This window comes from Haliaeetus leucocephalus, unplaced genomic scaffold, assembly GCF_000737465.1.
Source record: "Haliaeetus leucocephalus isolate CR32 unplaced genomic scaffold, Haliaeetus_leucocephalus-4.0 Scaffold722, whole genome shotgun sequence".
Lineage (NCBI taxonomy): Eukaryota > Metazoa > Chordata > Aves > Accipitriformes > Accipitridae > Haliaeetus > Haliaeetus leucocephalus.
Window position 1 is genome coordinate 2,170,736 of NW_010973158.1, and position 17,587 is coordinate 2,188,322.

General features: G+C 36.3%; 1 protein-coding gene across 2 annotated transcripts in view; it reads right to left on the reverse strand.

Moving 5' to 3' along the window:
* The window catches only part of RGS7BP (regulator of G-protein signaling 7 binding protein), a 79,940-nt gene that overhangs the window by 13,866 nt on the left and 48,487 nt on the right, over positions 1-17,587 (reverse strand). For both annotated transcript variants that reach the window (XM_010580536.1, XM_010580535.1), the window contains exon 3: positions 2,564-2,694. In XM_010580536.1, the coding sequence (XP_010578838.1) occupies positions 2,564-2,694 (131 nt within the window). The remainder of the gene's footprint in view (positions 1-2,563; positions 2,695-17,587) is intronic.

The following is a 17,587-nucleotide window of genomic DNA, read 5'->3' on the forward strand; positions in this document are numbered from 1 at the left end:
TGTTTGTTCAGTAGAACAGAAAGATAAGGAGAGATGAGAAGATCAGTGCTGCAAAAGACAGTGAAAATACCCAGAGCTCAGCCCTTCACATTGTAGTGTGGTGTTTCATTAAAGAGCATTTGTTTCCTAGTAGGGAACATTGGCTGAGTTTCTTTTGGGAAAAAAGCATCAGTATCAGCCCACTGGCTTAGCTTTATCACTTCTATAGTTTGTTTGATAATGTCTGATCAAGATACCAGTACCCACATTATTATTTATTAGCTGCAGGTTGCTGAGAACAGCCTGAATGTCATTCTACTTGAATCTCTGTTGGCTCCCAAGTAAGAACATAAATTGGTGAAATCTCATGGAGATTTAAAAAACTAACAAAGAGGTAAGAGGACTAGAAAATGGAAATACTACATTCAAATGGAAAATATTACCTTCAAAAATGAGCTTTAAGACATAGCAAGAACATCAGATGCCTATTTATGAATTAAGCAAAGCTTCTAAGGGTAGTACTCTTCATACACAAGGAAAACAGGTTTGGTTTTTTATAATATGGTCACTCAGGTGGTGAAAAACTGATAAAAAACTGAACAGATGAAAAAGTAAAAAAGCTATATACTTTTTATATATTATATACTTAGTATATAGTAAAAAAGCAACAGCACAATATATTTTGTAATGGTGAAATTACCAGCTCTTTCATTCCTAGAGGTAAATTTGCCAACACTGCAGTACCATTCTCCGTAAGTGAAGAAATTGAAAAAAGGTATGGGTTCATTCTACTCCTTGGAAAATAGCATGCTTCAGCAGAACATAGAATAAATAGGTTGCAAGATCATCTAGTCTGACACCCTACTTAAAGCAGGGCCAACTTGCATCAAATTGCTCAGGGCTATTTGAGTTAACAGTATCTCCAAGGATGGAGATTTCACAGGCTGTTTGGGTGCCTGTTATGGTATATGTTCACGGTATACGGTATGGTATACCTTCACTGGGAAAAAATACTTAACATGTAATTGCAATTTCCCTTGTTGCTTGATGCCTTTACAATACTTCTAGGTGTTGTAAATACTAAGTATTTAATATACAAGAGCAATATTCTATTGGCTGAGTTCCAAAATTCAAATTATTTGTATCCCCGTGATTATATAATTTTTTTGCCTATTATGAATTTTTCTCAAAGAATGTCACAGAAACTTGGAGCCAAATTACTGTGGTTATCTCTGTATGGATACAGGACAAAAATTACTCTATTTAGCAATGGCAGAACAGCTACCATGGCTTTCTCTATGGTGAGATGAGGAACCAATGCACATCAAAAATACTGCCAGATAGGAACTAAGCTGGCCCATACTATAATGCTGTAATTCATCTTATCCAACTTCAGACTTCTAACAGTTTAATGTTTAGTTTAGGTTATTAATGTAGACTCCATTCAGAGGCAAAAGGGAGAGACAAGACATATCGGGGTTACTCAGGTCACCTCAAGCTACTTTCTTTCTGCAATTACAGAAGGTGGTTTGACAACTGTAGCCAATGCTAGGAAATATAGTACAATCTGTCTTAAAAAATGATGATTCATTTTAGCATCTTCTGGCATCTTCTTATATGATGGCTCTGTTAATTCTGTCCCTTCCTATTTTATAGATTTCTTTTTGACTTGAGAAAATCACTGAGAAGCTCAATTGATCAGTTATAAACCTCTAATTCTTACTTTCTTAATAAAAATATCACTGGCTTTAGCTGAATCCTATAGCTAGATGTGAAAAATCTTTACAGGATCTTTCAGCATGACAGGAAATTCATAAGGTTCATTACAAAACCTTCTTTACAGTTCCTTACAGAACTTTGTCTTGTTTTTACCTAGTATATTCTGCTGAGATATTATCTGGGGAAAGAGTAGTTACAATCAGCACAGCCAAAGTTACACTCAGTGTGTGCCATCACTGAGTAATGAGGTTACTAGGTAACCTATGCACTAATTTATCTGGATTTCTACATCTTCCTTCCAATAGGTGGCTAATCAAATATGAAATCATTAGAGATGCATTTTCATTGAAACAAGATTTCAGTTCTGAATCTAGTATCTAGTTTTATAAAGGTGGGCAGCTTTTTAACCATATTTATCCATCTTTTGCTATAAACTGGCATTGTTGGATAAATAACAGGGATAGTAAAGGATCAGTTTAGTACTAAAACTATGCCATATTGCTCCACCAAACACTTGCCCTCAAATGTTACACTCAACAAATACCTCTAATAAAATGACTAAAAGATAATTTGCCCACTGATCTGATGAACAATAGCTAAAATTTTAGGACCACTCTTCTAAGAAAAAATTCAGACTTCTAAACTGCAAGGACGTTAGTGATACATGCCTGATATGGCACACTTCTGTAAGAATCATGATAATGAAACAGAAATACAGCTTTTTTTTTCAGTAGCTGAAAAGCTGCAGTGGTATAGTTCATTTTACAGTTTGGTGCTTTGTCTTTCATGTATACCCATGCATGCTCCAAAAGACTGTTTTTTTTTTTTTTAAAATCAGCATCTGTATATTTGTGCAATTCAATACCTTTCCGATGAAACTGCAGTGATCCTAGCAGACATATGGACTTAAGCATTTCTGTTGTGTACATTTCTAAGCAACACTGCAACTGGATGTATAGTCTACAGATTTCAGGATGAATTTCACCATCTTCTGGGCTGCAGTAAAAGAGAGAAAATTTAGTTAGGAATGGGACTGGAAGGACGTGAGGGTCATCAAATCCACTTCCCTACTGTTGCAAGCAACCACATCATAATCTACTTCATAAACTATTAAGCTACATGTATATGATAAAAAACTTGTTTCTACCAAACTGTATTTACAAACACTTCTTTAGCTCTATAAAGTTCTAGGCTTAAAACAGCTAAATTTGGGTTGTCTTTGGTAAGATTGCATGTCCTTATTTTCTACTCCGCATGTTTTTGGAAAAGGGGTAGATAAGTGACTGAGATGTTTTCTCCTTTTTAAAAGCTTTGGATAAGTGTTTTCTGGTAGATTGAAACTTTTGCCATCCAGTTTCAGTCACCCTTGGTCCTGGTGCAGGTGCAGGAGATTGCAGGGCCACTTTCACTGTCACTGTTCAGGTTACAAATCCTGGATCAGGCATAATCAACCCTACTTTGAAGACACTCTCATCAGAAACAAGTCAGTTGTAGTCTTTTGGTTCTATAGTTTCTGCCTGAATTTCTTTCTCCCTGTGTTTAAATCAGTAGTCATGTGGTACTGCACTGTGAGGAGAATGGGAGGTTCAAGAATTTTTTCAGAAAAGTAGTAACAATCTTGAAAACAAAAATTGAAATCAAGAGTAATCCTACACCTCCAATTAATTGCTTAGGCCACTAAGAAAAGATCCAGGAACAAATTGTCATGCCTGGCTGTAAAATCAGACATTAAATCTCACTGTTGTAGGCTGCATGGGCATAAACATACTTTTTTTACAAACTTAACTGTTTCTGTAAGTGCTAACAAAGTGATTTACCCAGTCATACCTGAGAATTAGGTTTCCAATGCTCCTTCCAAAGGTACTTTCAATAGGGCAGTAAGTGGTAAGATTGAAGAGTTAGGATTTCAGCCATTTCATGTTCAGACATTCTTGCTATTGGTTTGCTTCATAGTGATGTTAAATGGTAAGATAACCCTCAAAACTGGATTTTATAACAACTAGATGAACCTGCTTTTCTAAATAACCTGAACCTAACGGCATTTCTGACTACGACTGGTAAGAAATGAAAAAAAATTTTCAGCATGCTTTCAGATTTCTAGCCTATGAATAACATAAATGAAGCTTTCACAGTAAAAAGATTACTAGCATTCTTTACAGTGATTGAATTCCCTGTGGTTAAACTGATGTTTCAAAAGGCCCTCCTGTATATCAAATAAAAGTAGAGTTGTGGATTTCCTCATGGGAACCAAAGCAACTTACCTGATAAATTATTTGCAGCAACACTAGATTAGGCTGCTATGGTCAAAATTTCTAAATGTCAGTCTAGGCTAAAGGCTTTGAGACCTACAGCAGACAATGTCTATTTAAACTAGTAAAATAGGTTCTTTCTGACCGAAGGTAAGAGGTCATTATTTATAGTTAGATCCAGGGTCCAGTCAAAATGTTAAGTCCAGCTCTTTTGTCCAGAACAAAGCTTAAAACCCCTATTTTAAGGAAAATCCTATTAGTTTATGCTGATACAATCTTACTGAAGTTCAGTTCAAATGGATACTGCATACTAAAACCTGTTAATTCTTGTATTTGAGATTCACCATTATTTTTAACAAAGGAGACCATACATTGCCTAGAAAGTGTGCACCTTCTGCCACTGATCTCAGTGACACCAAGGAAGAATATACTTAGTCATATCCTGGGGTAAGAGAATAGGGCCAATATAAGGTAGGCCCTGATGCATACAGCTCAGTGAGTAGGAGAAAGGAGCAATCTCAAAGGAATATTTGATGCAAGGACTTGCCATAATCTGCCTCTAATGAGGAAGAAACTGTGTAGTTTTCCAAGGTCTTCATGGGTTCCCGCCCCTCCAAGTCACATCAGAAACCAAATGGGACCATGAAGATTTCACAGAATTGTCAAGAACGTTCCTACAAGGAAAAAGCAACCTTAGCGCTTCCACAACATATGAAGGAGGACTACCAGTGTTTGTACATGCCAATGAAAACTGTAAGAATCACAGCAGTGGTAACCTGTACTATCAAGAATACTTAAACAAGCAAAAAAAGAAGCCAAAAAAGAAAAAAAGACAAGGTTGGAAAAGACTTAAGATTGAAAAGAAATCATGCTGGACTTAGTCAGAAGGGATAAGGGAAGATTGGTCCCACCTGCCAATATATTACTAAGTAGACATCAAAAAGGCAGGAAATGACTGGAGTACAAATTACAACTGCTGTGGTCTGTGTCACTTCAGGAGCAATACCATACATGTGATAACATACCTGCCCATCCTAGGAGCTTTATTTCTTTTGGCTAGACTATAATAAGTGCATTTCTCTTAAGCCACATCTACTTTTCTACTTATAAAATGAAGTCTGCATTTGCTGAAAAATTATACCATGCACGATATGGTATTTCCTGCATATTATCATAAATACAGAATAAAGCTATGGTGGTAGAAGAAAAATGGTTCACCCCCAATATTCTGAAGATGTCTTTTCAGATGCTGCCTATAATATTTCTCCCTCTTCTCAGTGAATCCAACTCAGAAAACATTTGATAGCCTTAAGACCCTGAATAATTTTCCTTAAAAATTAGCTACCTGACAGGATTTTTTTTTGTTTATTCAGAGTCAAGTCCTTAAATACATTTAAAAACATGTATTTCCTAGAAAGGGATCTGTGCTGAAATCTCACATTGTTTTCAAAGGATAGGAACATAAATATTTTTAGTGACTGCATAAGAAGTAGTATAACAAAATAAAGAATGCTAGTTCTGAAATGCTGAAAATTATGTGTAGAAGACACAGCATTACAACAGACACACATGCACACAAAATTGTTTTGGAATAAACTGAATTTGATTTTTTAAAAACTGTACTTCATTGCAGACTCCTCAGACACTTAGAAGTTCTACATTGTGTATTATAATACTATACTTTTTTACCTTGCATTAAGTATCCAGTACTTTTTATCTTGCATTAATCCATAGTATCTAGTCCTGGTTTAACAAGAGTTAAATCTTAACATTCTCTGCAGTTGTGTTTGCTGTTTCTTTCACTTTTAACCAATCTATTTGTTATATGAATTGGCAGCTGTTAGATCTGTGATCACTCAGCAGATTAGCAATGGACTGTTCTCTCTGCATAAAAAATAACCAAAAATTTAACAGCATTTCTTTTCAAATTGGCAGATGGCAAGAAGGGTTTTTAATGTAATCATATTGGTATTAACCCAAGAAAATAAAACACATATAGCCCAGATATAAATTTAATTTTTTTTAGTGTAAATCAGGAGCAGTTCTTCAGAAGTAGACTGTTATTTCTAAATCATACCAGCATTTTCAAGACCAGCATCTAGTGCTTCATTTTGCATGTACTGCTCCTAATGATTTCAACATTTTCTGTAAAAGAGGTACTACAAAATTAGATGGATCTTACAGCAGAATAAGATTCTAATGTTTGTTGTAAGAGGCAGTTTCAGGAGTAAATGTAACCTTACAGAATTCATGTAACCAAATACAGCACAAACAAGCAACTAGCCAAACACAGCAAAAGTACAGCACATGACATTTTCTTCCTCTGGCATAGTATTTTAACATTCTGAACTGTGGGTCTTATATATCTGTTTTTATTTCTCTGATAGCTAAATTTAGGAACCATGCAATACACCTTTAGATAACACACGGCCTCTTGCAGGCTTTTACTATCCTGATTTGCCCTACCTTTTAGCTTACAGATGAGATTTTTTTGTACCCCTTAGTGTTACATATTCTTACATGTGCATTGAACACTATTCCCAAGTTCAGCACCATGTAAGTACTGCAGTAGATGGAAATACAGCTTCCCCCCCGCCCTTGTCTGCATCACTTACTGTCCTAGCTCATTTCCCTCTGAGCACACATACAGTAATTTCCTTTGAGCTATCCTTACCGACAGAGAAATTACAAAAAGATTTAGGAGTGTAGAATTCCATTTACTTTCCATATTTAGCATCCAGGTCCAAAATTTAGCTCTTGAAAATCATTGCTTATTTCATGTAATACCTAAGTCCTGGAGCCCTGCTAATATACATGCAAGCACATTCAGTTTATGCTTGGGTTTCCTAGATTCCTAAACTTTTATTTCTGAGCGAGGTTTCCTCTGTCCTGAAGACAAACAGTTACACAACTAGTAATGCATAAATAAGTCATTGATTTGCCCATTCCACCTGCAGGGCATTGCCTCATAAACATTCATGTGCAAAATGGAAACTGCAAAAAATAGTCACCACAGATGGTAACAATAACCTTTTTCTGCTCAGTGATGAGAGCTGTTTCTCATAGGGCAATACAGATCTATCCCACTCTCTTATGCAAGTAAAGCTGAATCTGTCTAGCTCTTCTGAAAGCTATGATTCTTTAACCACAAGTCTATCAGTAAGTGGAGTATGGAAACTTACTGCATGAGAAGACAATTTCCTTGTAGCAGATTTAGATAAAACTGAATTATGGTTGTCCTATTTTTCTCTGCATTGTTTCAAGTGTCAGAAATCCTTAGATTTTTTAGAAGTCATGCCCATTACAGGAACTTTATTTACAATGTTGAATGTATTTCTTCCTTTCTAGCTGTCACTGGCAAAAAGACTGAGGGTCTGCACACGTGTAAGAAAACAGTATTTTCCTCATACAGCTATTTAATTTCTAAGAAGCAAAAATGGTAAAAACTTTTCTTTAAAACTTTTTTGGTTTTACTGACAGAATTTTTAATTGTGCAGACTAAGAAAGCAGAAATTATATACAAGATGATACGCTTATAAGCCAATTTCAATTTATCAGTGGCTTCCTAGTCACAAATGAGCTGGAAGAGTAATCAGAAAGCAGAGGAATAGGTTTTAATTCACTTTTTTTTTCTGTTGTAAAGGTAATGCATTTTTCTTGTAAACTATATCTATGATTACCATGAGAATAAGAACTGGAAACATCTATGATAGATGTTCTGACCCATTCTTGTTTTTTCAAGAATACGGACCATCTGTAAATGGACTGTGGGCAAAATTCTTCTCTCACTTGCAAACCCAGGGTAACAGTAATGACATTCAAGAAGAATATTTTTAATTATCCGAAGTTTATACAATGAGAATTATTTCCAGGCCACTACCCTCACTGATTGTCTCAAACAGTTTAATTAGTGTTTTATTGCAGTAATGACCACAAGAATTCCATTAGCTTGGAAGCAAACAATTTTCTCCTATGCATGTATATAGGCCTCATTTTCATCTCTGAAAGCCACATGCTCTGATGCCAATGCACATAAAGATTTCTTTTATATTCCCTGAAGTACATTCTGTGTAGTGGGCTTAAAATTTCCCTTTAAAGTGTCATCAATTTCACGTCTTTCAGTAATTTTCTATTTCTGTATGTTCAGTGTCATGCCATGAGAAAAGCTGAACAGGGTACTAGTACAGACATAACTTTGAGAATGTCCATTATGATATGTTTATTATTAAATAGCTACATATCAAATTTGTATTTATTTACAACAAAAAGTTCATGCAAGCTTATATTATTACCCCCCAAAGTCAGCTACCTCTGTTTCAGTTAGTCCAGCTGATTTCTTTATGAAGACCACTCAGATATGCAAGAGAAATCTCATATAACACAATCTCGTAACAACTACTGTGCTAAACCGTGTTCTCAATGGAGCTGTTTAATAGCTTATGCGCAGCTGGACATAAGAGAGTTAGCACAGCACTGAGACCCTGCCCATGAGACATGACCAGTTCCTCATCGCTGGCTTCCAAGCACAGCTGCCACAAGGATGTGAATGGGAATTGTGCTCACTTCCCGCATGCATTGTGGAGCAGAAATTTTCTTGCTTCTCCCTATCCACTCAGGTAAGATAAAGAGGTACTGATAACCTTTACAGGATTTGAATACACAGGTTGTGGCTTCTTGGGGATACTTCACCTGATAGGGGAGCACTGCTGCCTTTCACAAAATTAATTCAAGAAATGGCCCGTGTAGGAAGGGACCAAAGATAGAATGTATGGAATTCTACAGCTCTGAGAAAGCCTCTTGACTTGCCAGTGAAGCAGCAAGACATGTGTGTTCCCATACATGAGGAAGGGGGAATGGTGAGATGGGTGTACATGTGCTTATGCAAACACTTTGCATGTAGGGTAAAGTTTATAGGTCGATGCAAGCTGGCATATTGCTTAATAACTGTCAGGCTTCACTCCTGCCTGATTTTCACTAGAAAACAGTAGGCTTTGATTTTCAAATACAATCAAAAGAATGGGTTCCTTCATAGATTTTTTTAGTTTTGTTTTTAATAATAAAAACTCGATATGAAAGAAAGCCAGATGGTTAGCTTATTACTACCAATGACATTTCTCATCATGAGGTCTGTAGGTTTACTTATTTGATCTAGAAACACTTGCTGATATCTAGGAAAAACTGGCTGATCATTTGGCTCTAATTTTCCTTTTTTTCTCCTTCTGCTAAATTATGCTGACAGCTGTATATTAAAAACTTTCAAACATCCTGTCCCTCCCTTACTAGGAATTCTGTAGTTGACACTTGACTACTATACCACCAGGGTGCCATAAAGGGTAGAAGTCCTTATTCAAAGACATGAATACTACTCAGTTGATGAGAAACGTGTACTACTGTGTGAGCTATACTTCTGCCGTTTGAGAGTTCTCATATCTACATGTATTAAAAGTAGTTACAAAAGAGAAAATGCTGATTTATTCCTTTGTATAACAGTAGTTTCAGTTACACAGTTTATCAGGCTGCTATTAAAATTCAAAGTATAAATTTTTGTGAATACAACTTAAATCTGTAACATTACATTTTCATACTTTAACCATTGGTAAAATAGATGGCTGTCTTTCCATAAAATCCTACCTTTTAAAAATCAAGCCACATTGTTCAACTGAGTATGCTTATGAAGCACTGACAAGAGGTGGAATTTACTTTCCTTTGTATTTTCCTAAGCTGATATTTAAAATAAAACCTATAGAGGGAGCTCTTATACCAACCATATAGTAGCCGGTACAGGTAAGAAAGGTGAATGCAGCTCTTTAGATGATCACTTTAAAATACAAGAATAAACATGATTAAAATTCCCCTCCTTAACATGAAAAGTTAAAGAGTGAAAATTCCATTAAAAATTTTGATTTTTTTTCAAAAATAGCTGACATGATTTTATTGTACTGCCAAAATGTTGGTTACAACTGGAAAACACCTTCAGGTTTTCCTGAATTCCCACACGTGTCCAGCATTCATAGTTCCATTGAAACTAGTGAAACTTAAGACTACTAAAACTGAAAAAAGATTATGGTATGGATAATTCTGAATTTAACTTAAAAATTTTAGTCACAGATTTACAAGAGAGCAGCATTTTACTTTTACTGTCAACAACATTTAAAAATACATACTGATGTATTATCTCTGGTTAAAAGAGTAGCTATGTTATATGAAGGGTTTTGTATACCTTTTTGTAAAAGTATTATTCTGACAAATTCTATTGTTAACTCTAAGGAAAAGTATCATTTTTATGAACAGTATCAATAGTTCTAAAATATTATGAGCTGAAAAAACTATCTATAGACATATAATGAAGACCACTAGTCTTCAGCAGTGAAAGGAAAACAAACCTTTCGCAAATCAGAAGTGAAAATGAATTAATCAAATTCTGACTTACACCCCACATATGTACTTCCCATGAAAAGGAAAGTAAATTGGCTTGATAAGCTGTGGAAAATCACTGTCCACAAATACTACCCTGTAGATTGTCTTTTAATATAGTATTGGAAACACTGCAGTTCAGAAATACATAGCAGCCACAAAGATGATCTGGAAACAAGACCTACCTCAGACATTATGGTTCCTCTGGTAGAATGAAATACGTGAAAAATACTGCGGAGGAGATATGCTTAATCCCCTTAGATACTGAGGGCAAGAGGCCCCTCTGATTATGGCTCAGGTATGACAGCCTACTAAACCTGCCTCTGCTTTCGTATCTTAAACACATCATTTATTTCTTTATCACTTAACCATTCATCTTTGAAGGTAATAAAAGACTTGCTGATTCATTTTGAATATACGTAGGAAGTCATCCAATGACAATGTTTTCTTCTAAAGAGATCTTGAGAAAACATTATTATTTGTGTTCGTCCCATCTGCTGGGCTTATTTTTTTTGTTTAAACGTATGTGTTTCACACAAACTGCTGTCAGTTTCAGTATCATGTGTTGGTTTTTTTGTTCTCTACTAATGTGCTTTAATACTGTGATACAACTGCTACACAACATCCCAGTCCAGCCAGAGAAAAAGCAGGGCTCGTTCTTTCTAGTAGACCCATAAATGGTTGCAATGTTGTTTTTATTAAATCAGATTGTTGTTTTGCAGCAGTCACAACAGTGCTCTCAATAACAGAAGACGTGATCAGATTTTGTTTAGTTAGACCAGTGTAAATCTCCAATTACACTGATAAGGCTGATGGAGTCAATCTGGGTATATGATAATACAAGTAGAATAAAAACATAATGCAGTGACTCATATTGTAGAGACATTTCTAACTCCCAAGCTGATGGCAGTTTAGATATTTCAATGCTAGGACAATTTAGCTACAACTATAACAGCAGAAAATATACTTTTCTTATCCATTCAAGAAAATCTCACTGACTTCCATAGAAGTTATCTGATGAACCAAGCACCTTGTATGATCTGCAAATTATAGTAATTTTGAATAAGCTGTTGTTTCCTTTTTCTGGTGGGGTCTCTTCTTTCAGAAATACCCCAAAGGATAAAACACAGCATCACTTATATTATTGAAGTCTTCTGGGTTTTTTTATGTTGAAGTTCTAAAACTCTTTTGGAAACTCACTATATGAGATAATTACTACAGATGCAGTAATGTTACCTTTAAACTGGATTAATTAATTAATAATTAATTAATACTGTGATTCTTCCACACCCCTGACTTTGTTATCAGGAGAACAACTATCACACACTGTTTTTAAGAGCTGTGCCTGTACATAGGAGCGTATCCAGTATTTGCAGGTGCTATTCAGAAAACATTTTTTTTAAAATTATCAGAATCACAGAACGGAATTTTCTAGACTTGTTCCCTCAGAAGTGAATTTTACTGGCTGAATTAACTCAAATGTGGGCAAGAAGTAAATTACCATAGGACTATCCAAATAATTCCACTAGAGGACAAAAGCTATTACAATCACTTGGTAAAACTTCTTGGTCTTAAGTAAAACAGCACTAATGTAAGAAATTGTATTCGAACTCACTCCACTTTAGGTAAGACTAGGTGTATTGGGTGTAGGGGCAAGATTTAGGCAGCTGTGGTGGCTTCAGGTTGCTCTCTGTGGGAGGAGGTGAGGGGCTGCCCTGTGCCAGACATGGCCGGTTCTGGCCGGTTCCAGCCAGCTCCTGCTGGCTCCACAGCAGGACACAGCTGAGTCCATCAGCCAAGTGCGTGGCACCACTTTGAAGACGTATTTTAAAAAAGGGCAGAAAATACCACAGGGAGAGAGGAAGAGGGAACAAAAAGAGTGAGAAACAAGAGAGGGAACATCAAGGTCAGAGAAAGGAGGAGGAGGTTCTCCATGGCAGAGCAGATCTTCCCTGCAGCCCGCAGAGAGGAACACACCAGAGCAGATGGATATTCCTGAAGGAACTGCCACCTGTGGAGAGCCTATACTGGAGCAGATTTTCCTGACAGGACTCCAGCCTGTGGAGAAGCCCACGCTAGAGCAGGGGAAAAGTGTGAGGAGGAAGGAGAGGCAAAGCGGAACTGTTATGGACTGGCTGCAACCCCCCATTCCCCATCCTTCCTGCACTGCTGGGGGCTGGGGGTGAGGAGGAGTCTGGAGTGAAGTTGAGCATGGGAAAGGAGGCAGAACAGGTGTTGTTTTAATGCCCGTCTTTTTGCTTCCCATTACCCAAATCAGTAATTATTTTTATTTTAATTGGCAATAAATTAGGTTAATCCTCCCCAAGTCAAGCGTGCTTTGCCTGCAACAATAGTTGATAAGCGATGTCCCTGTCTTTATCCTTCCCCTACCCACCCCCCCAGCTTTCTTTTTGCTGTTCTTCCTATTTTCTCCCCATGGCCTGCTGAGGAGTGAATGAGCAAGCAGCTGGGTGGGAGTTTGGCTGTCAGCCAAGGCTAAACCTAAGCTTAAAATCCCCAACAGGATACTTCTAAACACTCAGAATTCCAAGTGAAATTGCACGTGTGTCTTTAACTATGCTTTTGAGTTACTGTAAGATGTAAAAAAAAATAAATGCAAGGCTTGACCACCAAACCTTTGCAGAAACTAACCCTAAGCACTCTTTCCATCGTTCTTTCCTTCAGCTGGCTGTCCTTTGCCTTTACTTCAGGAAATCTGTAAGACTTCTGCACTAGCCAAAGATGAGCTGGACAGGGCCTTTCTCTCTGCACATTATCAGGCTCCCTGCTGAGAAAAGGTAGTGTCCAGTTAGATGAAATAAAACTTTGGGTGAGCTCTCAAGTCAGCCTTGCTTAGCTCTAGCCTCAGTTGGACAAAAAAATCTCACAGCCTTATTGCCTCAAATTAGATGATACTAAACAATAGATAAACCGAAACCATGACACAGACCTTCCAGAAAAGATCTGTGCTAAACCAAGAAGGAGGCAGGCAGATTAGCTGTATATACAACAATATTTAAGTTTCCCAAATAAATTCCTATTCAATACTCTGCCTTGTCAGCATCTGCAAGTTGTTCTCAAATTAATTTCTCTCATAAACCAATAGTGAGAGCCCAGACAGGTCAGTGCCAGCCAACAGGCTCAAGCCCAGTATACCTCCATATTGCCTCTTACAACTTGACTGCAGACAGCTGAAACTCATGCTGCCTGTGGATGTCCCCTTTGGTTTTAGTTAAGCTTCTAAGTTCTTCAAAATATCCCTTAATCACTTACTGCTCATTAATAAATGATTTATAAATTCTCTCTTTCGAAAGTCCACAAAACTTAAATGGGAAGAATTCATACCTACAATTCTGTATAGTTCCTTTGGTTCATAGTTGGAAAGAGAATGTTTGAAAACTATCAAAACAAGTATCTCATGTGGAATGATCTACGAAATTTGTTCTGATCTGTGTAGACAAATAGGGTCAGACTTCTCAGAAAGGCTTGAAAATACATGAAATGATTCAGGTATTTGGTGCTGTAGGATCTAGGTCACAACAAACTACTAACATACGGGATTTAGAAGGAACTCTGCTGCAAGCAGTGATGCCATCTGCTGTTGACCATGCATAGAACAGTAAACCAGATGACTGCTTTGATTAATGACAGGTCTCTTTTCCATTTTTTTCTGTCTCTAGTACCTACTTTGAATATAAATTGCAATATAATTTTTTTTCTAAAGGGCATTGCATAAAGCACTTGTGTGATCTGGATACCTGTTACCTGTTTGTAACTTAGATTTCTGGTTTTCCGTATCTCAAAATGAGAAAAACAGAGCAGATGTGAAGGGATGGTAAAATGAGAAGTGGTAAGGAACAATGTATTTTCATTTCCTCAAAACCATTTTGGGCTACAGACTATTGAAACTAACAGGAAAATGTTCTTTAACCTTCACTGGATTTGGATAAGAGCTATATTGCATTAACAATTACTGAAAAGATCCATACATTCTCATAATCCTTTTTTATTATTATTTTAGACAAACAATGTGACTACTACAATTCTAAATTGGAAGGAAAACAGTCCACCAAGCAGATCATTACTAAGTTGCTCAGAATAAGGTAGTTGGGATTCTGGATGTATCAAATGCTTCTAGGAGTGCTTTGAATAGGTCGTTCTTATGCCCTGGAGTATTTTTATATCTTTTTAAAAACAAATATCCAAATACCTCCATATAAAAGTATTCCAAGTGAAAAAGAAATTGTGGTATAGTGTCAGTAGAAGTATCTCACACAGCATCACCAGATATTTCACAGATCAAATCTGTGTGAGTAGTTAAGTTAAAAATCACAGCTGAGAGACTGTGAGAAAACTTGAATGTGTCAAAAAAAAAAAAAAAAAAAAGAGAAAAAAAAGAAATAGATTAGCTTCCTGAAATGTTTAAATTCATATATGGAGAAAGAAATTTCTAAAACCATCTGTTGATAAAATGTGTTCAGGAAGCAGTATTTTAGCATAAAGAACTTTGAATTTTTTTCACTTCAGATTTTTAAATCTTGCTCCAGTCTCCACTTGACTTTGTGAGCTGGTGTTACTTTTTTATCCTCTTTGAAATGCCTATTTCTGCTTGGGAAGCAAGGATGCCTCCACAAAGTCTTCCTTGGGCATCCAGTATCTTGTATTAGTAACTGCACAGACATACTACTCATTTCCACGTCTTGAATGATGTAAAATGAATAGTAAGGCTGTACACACACTACTTTGGGTAGGTCTGCAGCTAAACTAAATGCCCAGACTTTGGAATGTCCACAGCTTTGAGGCCCTGGTGTTCTTCAACCTGCATAAAGGGACTGCATCCTCAGCACCCAGCCTCACTTTGTTTAGCCGATGTACTGGGCTATGGTTGCAGTTGTCATACTATCCCGAAGTACCAACCTGTTTTGTTGGGGTTGGGGTTTTTTGGAAGGCGGTGTAAAAGCACATGGGTGGATAGCTCTGCTTCAACACCGTAACAGCTCCAGAACTTGCAGAAATAACTGGAGGCTGCTGTATAAACAAAGAACTTTTAAATATTTTGCCACTTAGCCATTTGCCATGCTGACAAGGTTACCAACAGTAGATTTGCAATGATCTGTCTTGCCATGATAGACAGAGATACAAAGTGTCAGCTTTTCTTTGCTCACCCAGTAAATGCAAACTTGTTTTCTTCTGCAATGGGAAAGCAGTTTCTTCAACAACTCTGAGCACATAATTTAATATAATATGACAGTATTTGAATTCTTATGCCAAATGTGCTGGTAGGAAACATTCATGCAGAAAGTATTCATACAAAAGATAGAACTAGCAAGGTAAGAGATGGAACATAAGAGAGAAAAGGAAGAACTACTGTGAATAATTGTCCATATACAAATAACGGAGTGTATTATTTTTCTTATAGTTAAAAATGATTTAGAAAATCTCAATGTAGATCTGCAAATGTATCCAGCAAAGAGGAAATAGTATTCAATAATAGCCAGCACTTCAGTATATGTTTAATTTTAAAACATGAATTTAAACATCATTTAATTGATAGTACTGGAAGGATTCCTGATTAAAGAATGCTTAATTTAATGCTTTGTTCAGATGAGACCTTCATGCCCAGTTAAAGGTCCCAAATATTTAATTGTTATGAAACAGAACTATAAAGCAATTACAAAAATTAGAACAGATTTTACATAACTTACAGTAACTTTGGATTTGGTTGGAATTTTCCCTGCGTAACCGACAGATCTGAGATTTTCCTTGGTTGGAGACTGATCTTGCACGTTACTGATGATGCCGTTGAGAGCAGTTATCCTTTATTGTTTTGTACTCAACATCTTACTAGTGCAAACCTCCATGCACCAAAGTTCATGATAAATACAAAGTCTTTTCTTAGATGACTCTGCAGGAAGTCTAGCACTTGCAGAGGCATGACAGAACATGGGTTGTGAGGACATGCACTTAATTGGATGATCCTGCACAATTCACTTTGCAACTGCACTGGCTGATTTCAGTGAAAGGCACAGAATCACAATTGTGTTTTCTAATTAAAGTGTTTCAGAACGTTGAGAACTACTGAGAATTAGTAAAAATATTTCCATTAACAGGAAAATTTCAGTCCAAAACTTAAAAAAGGAGTTAAGAAATCAGAAGCAAAACCCCAGTATATGTGGAATTCTAAGAGCCCATGTTGAAGTATTTTTCTAATGCACAACTTCATTATCTCATGTTCTCAGTTCTCTTAAGATATATGAACGTATTGATAACATAGTCTGGATTTGTAAGATTCAGTAAGAATCAGAAGTAGTTTTCTGAAAACAATATAAACAAAGCTATACAGAACCAAGGTAAGTACCGTGTCTAACACTAAAAATTGCAGCCATGTGGGATTTCTTATCAAACACTATTTAAGAAAATGATCAGGAAAGAAGCACTTAAAACTCATGACTAAATTCTCAGCTTTGGCCTCAGCTGTGTTTCAGCACAAATCTAGAGAAGAAAATTACTGAAATATGCTGGTGAGACAGACCTCAAAGCAGTGGGCCTACACGGGACATAAAGGCACTCTTTTTTGATTGTCTTGGTTATAGATCAGCGCAACTGCAACTTTTAATCACATCTGTGAAGCTAGGCATGAAGCTTCAGTACACTTTTTTTCAACAAATGTGTTTTTTGCAAAATTTTGCCAAGAAAGAAATTTTCTCTCAGAAATACTGAAATGAAAAAATTGGTTTGGATTGCTCTAACACTAATTTTGAACCATGTAGGTTTCTCTGGTGGCCGTAATTTTTGTAGGCATAGGATCATTAGCATGACATGAAAGAATCATAATTAGCTGCACTTGTAAGTCTTTAAATACCTTTGAAAATGTAGTTCTAAATCCCCTTTTAAAGCACTATTTACAGATATAAGTTAGTATCACTCAGGTTTTTGCTCAGGAAGTGTTCATTAACTGATTCCACTTGGGACATACTAAGATACATACAGGACTTGCTATGTGCTGTTACGTGCTAGGGCCTAAAATTCCAGCAAATTGACATTTAAAATAATTTTTTTTAAGAAAAAAATTAGGAAAACAGTATGATAAAAATGTAATCTTCACATGCTTTATTTAGGAAACACTATAGCAATAATAGACTATTTGAATATTATGCCTTCCCTTGAAAGACTGAAATATGATATAAAAGCATTAAATAATATACACAGTATTTTTCAGTGATAAT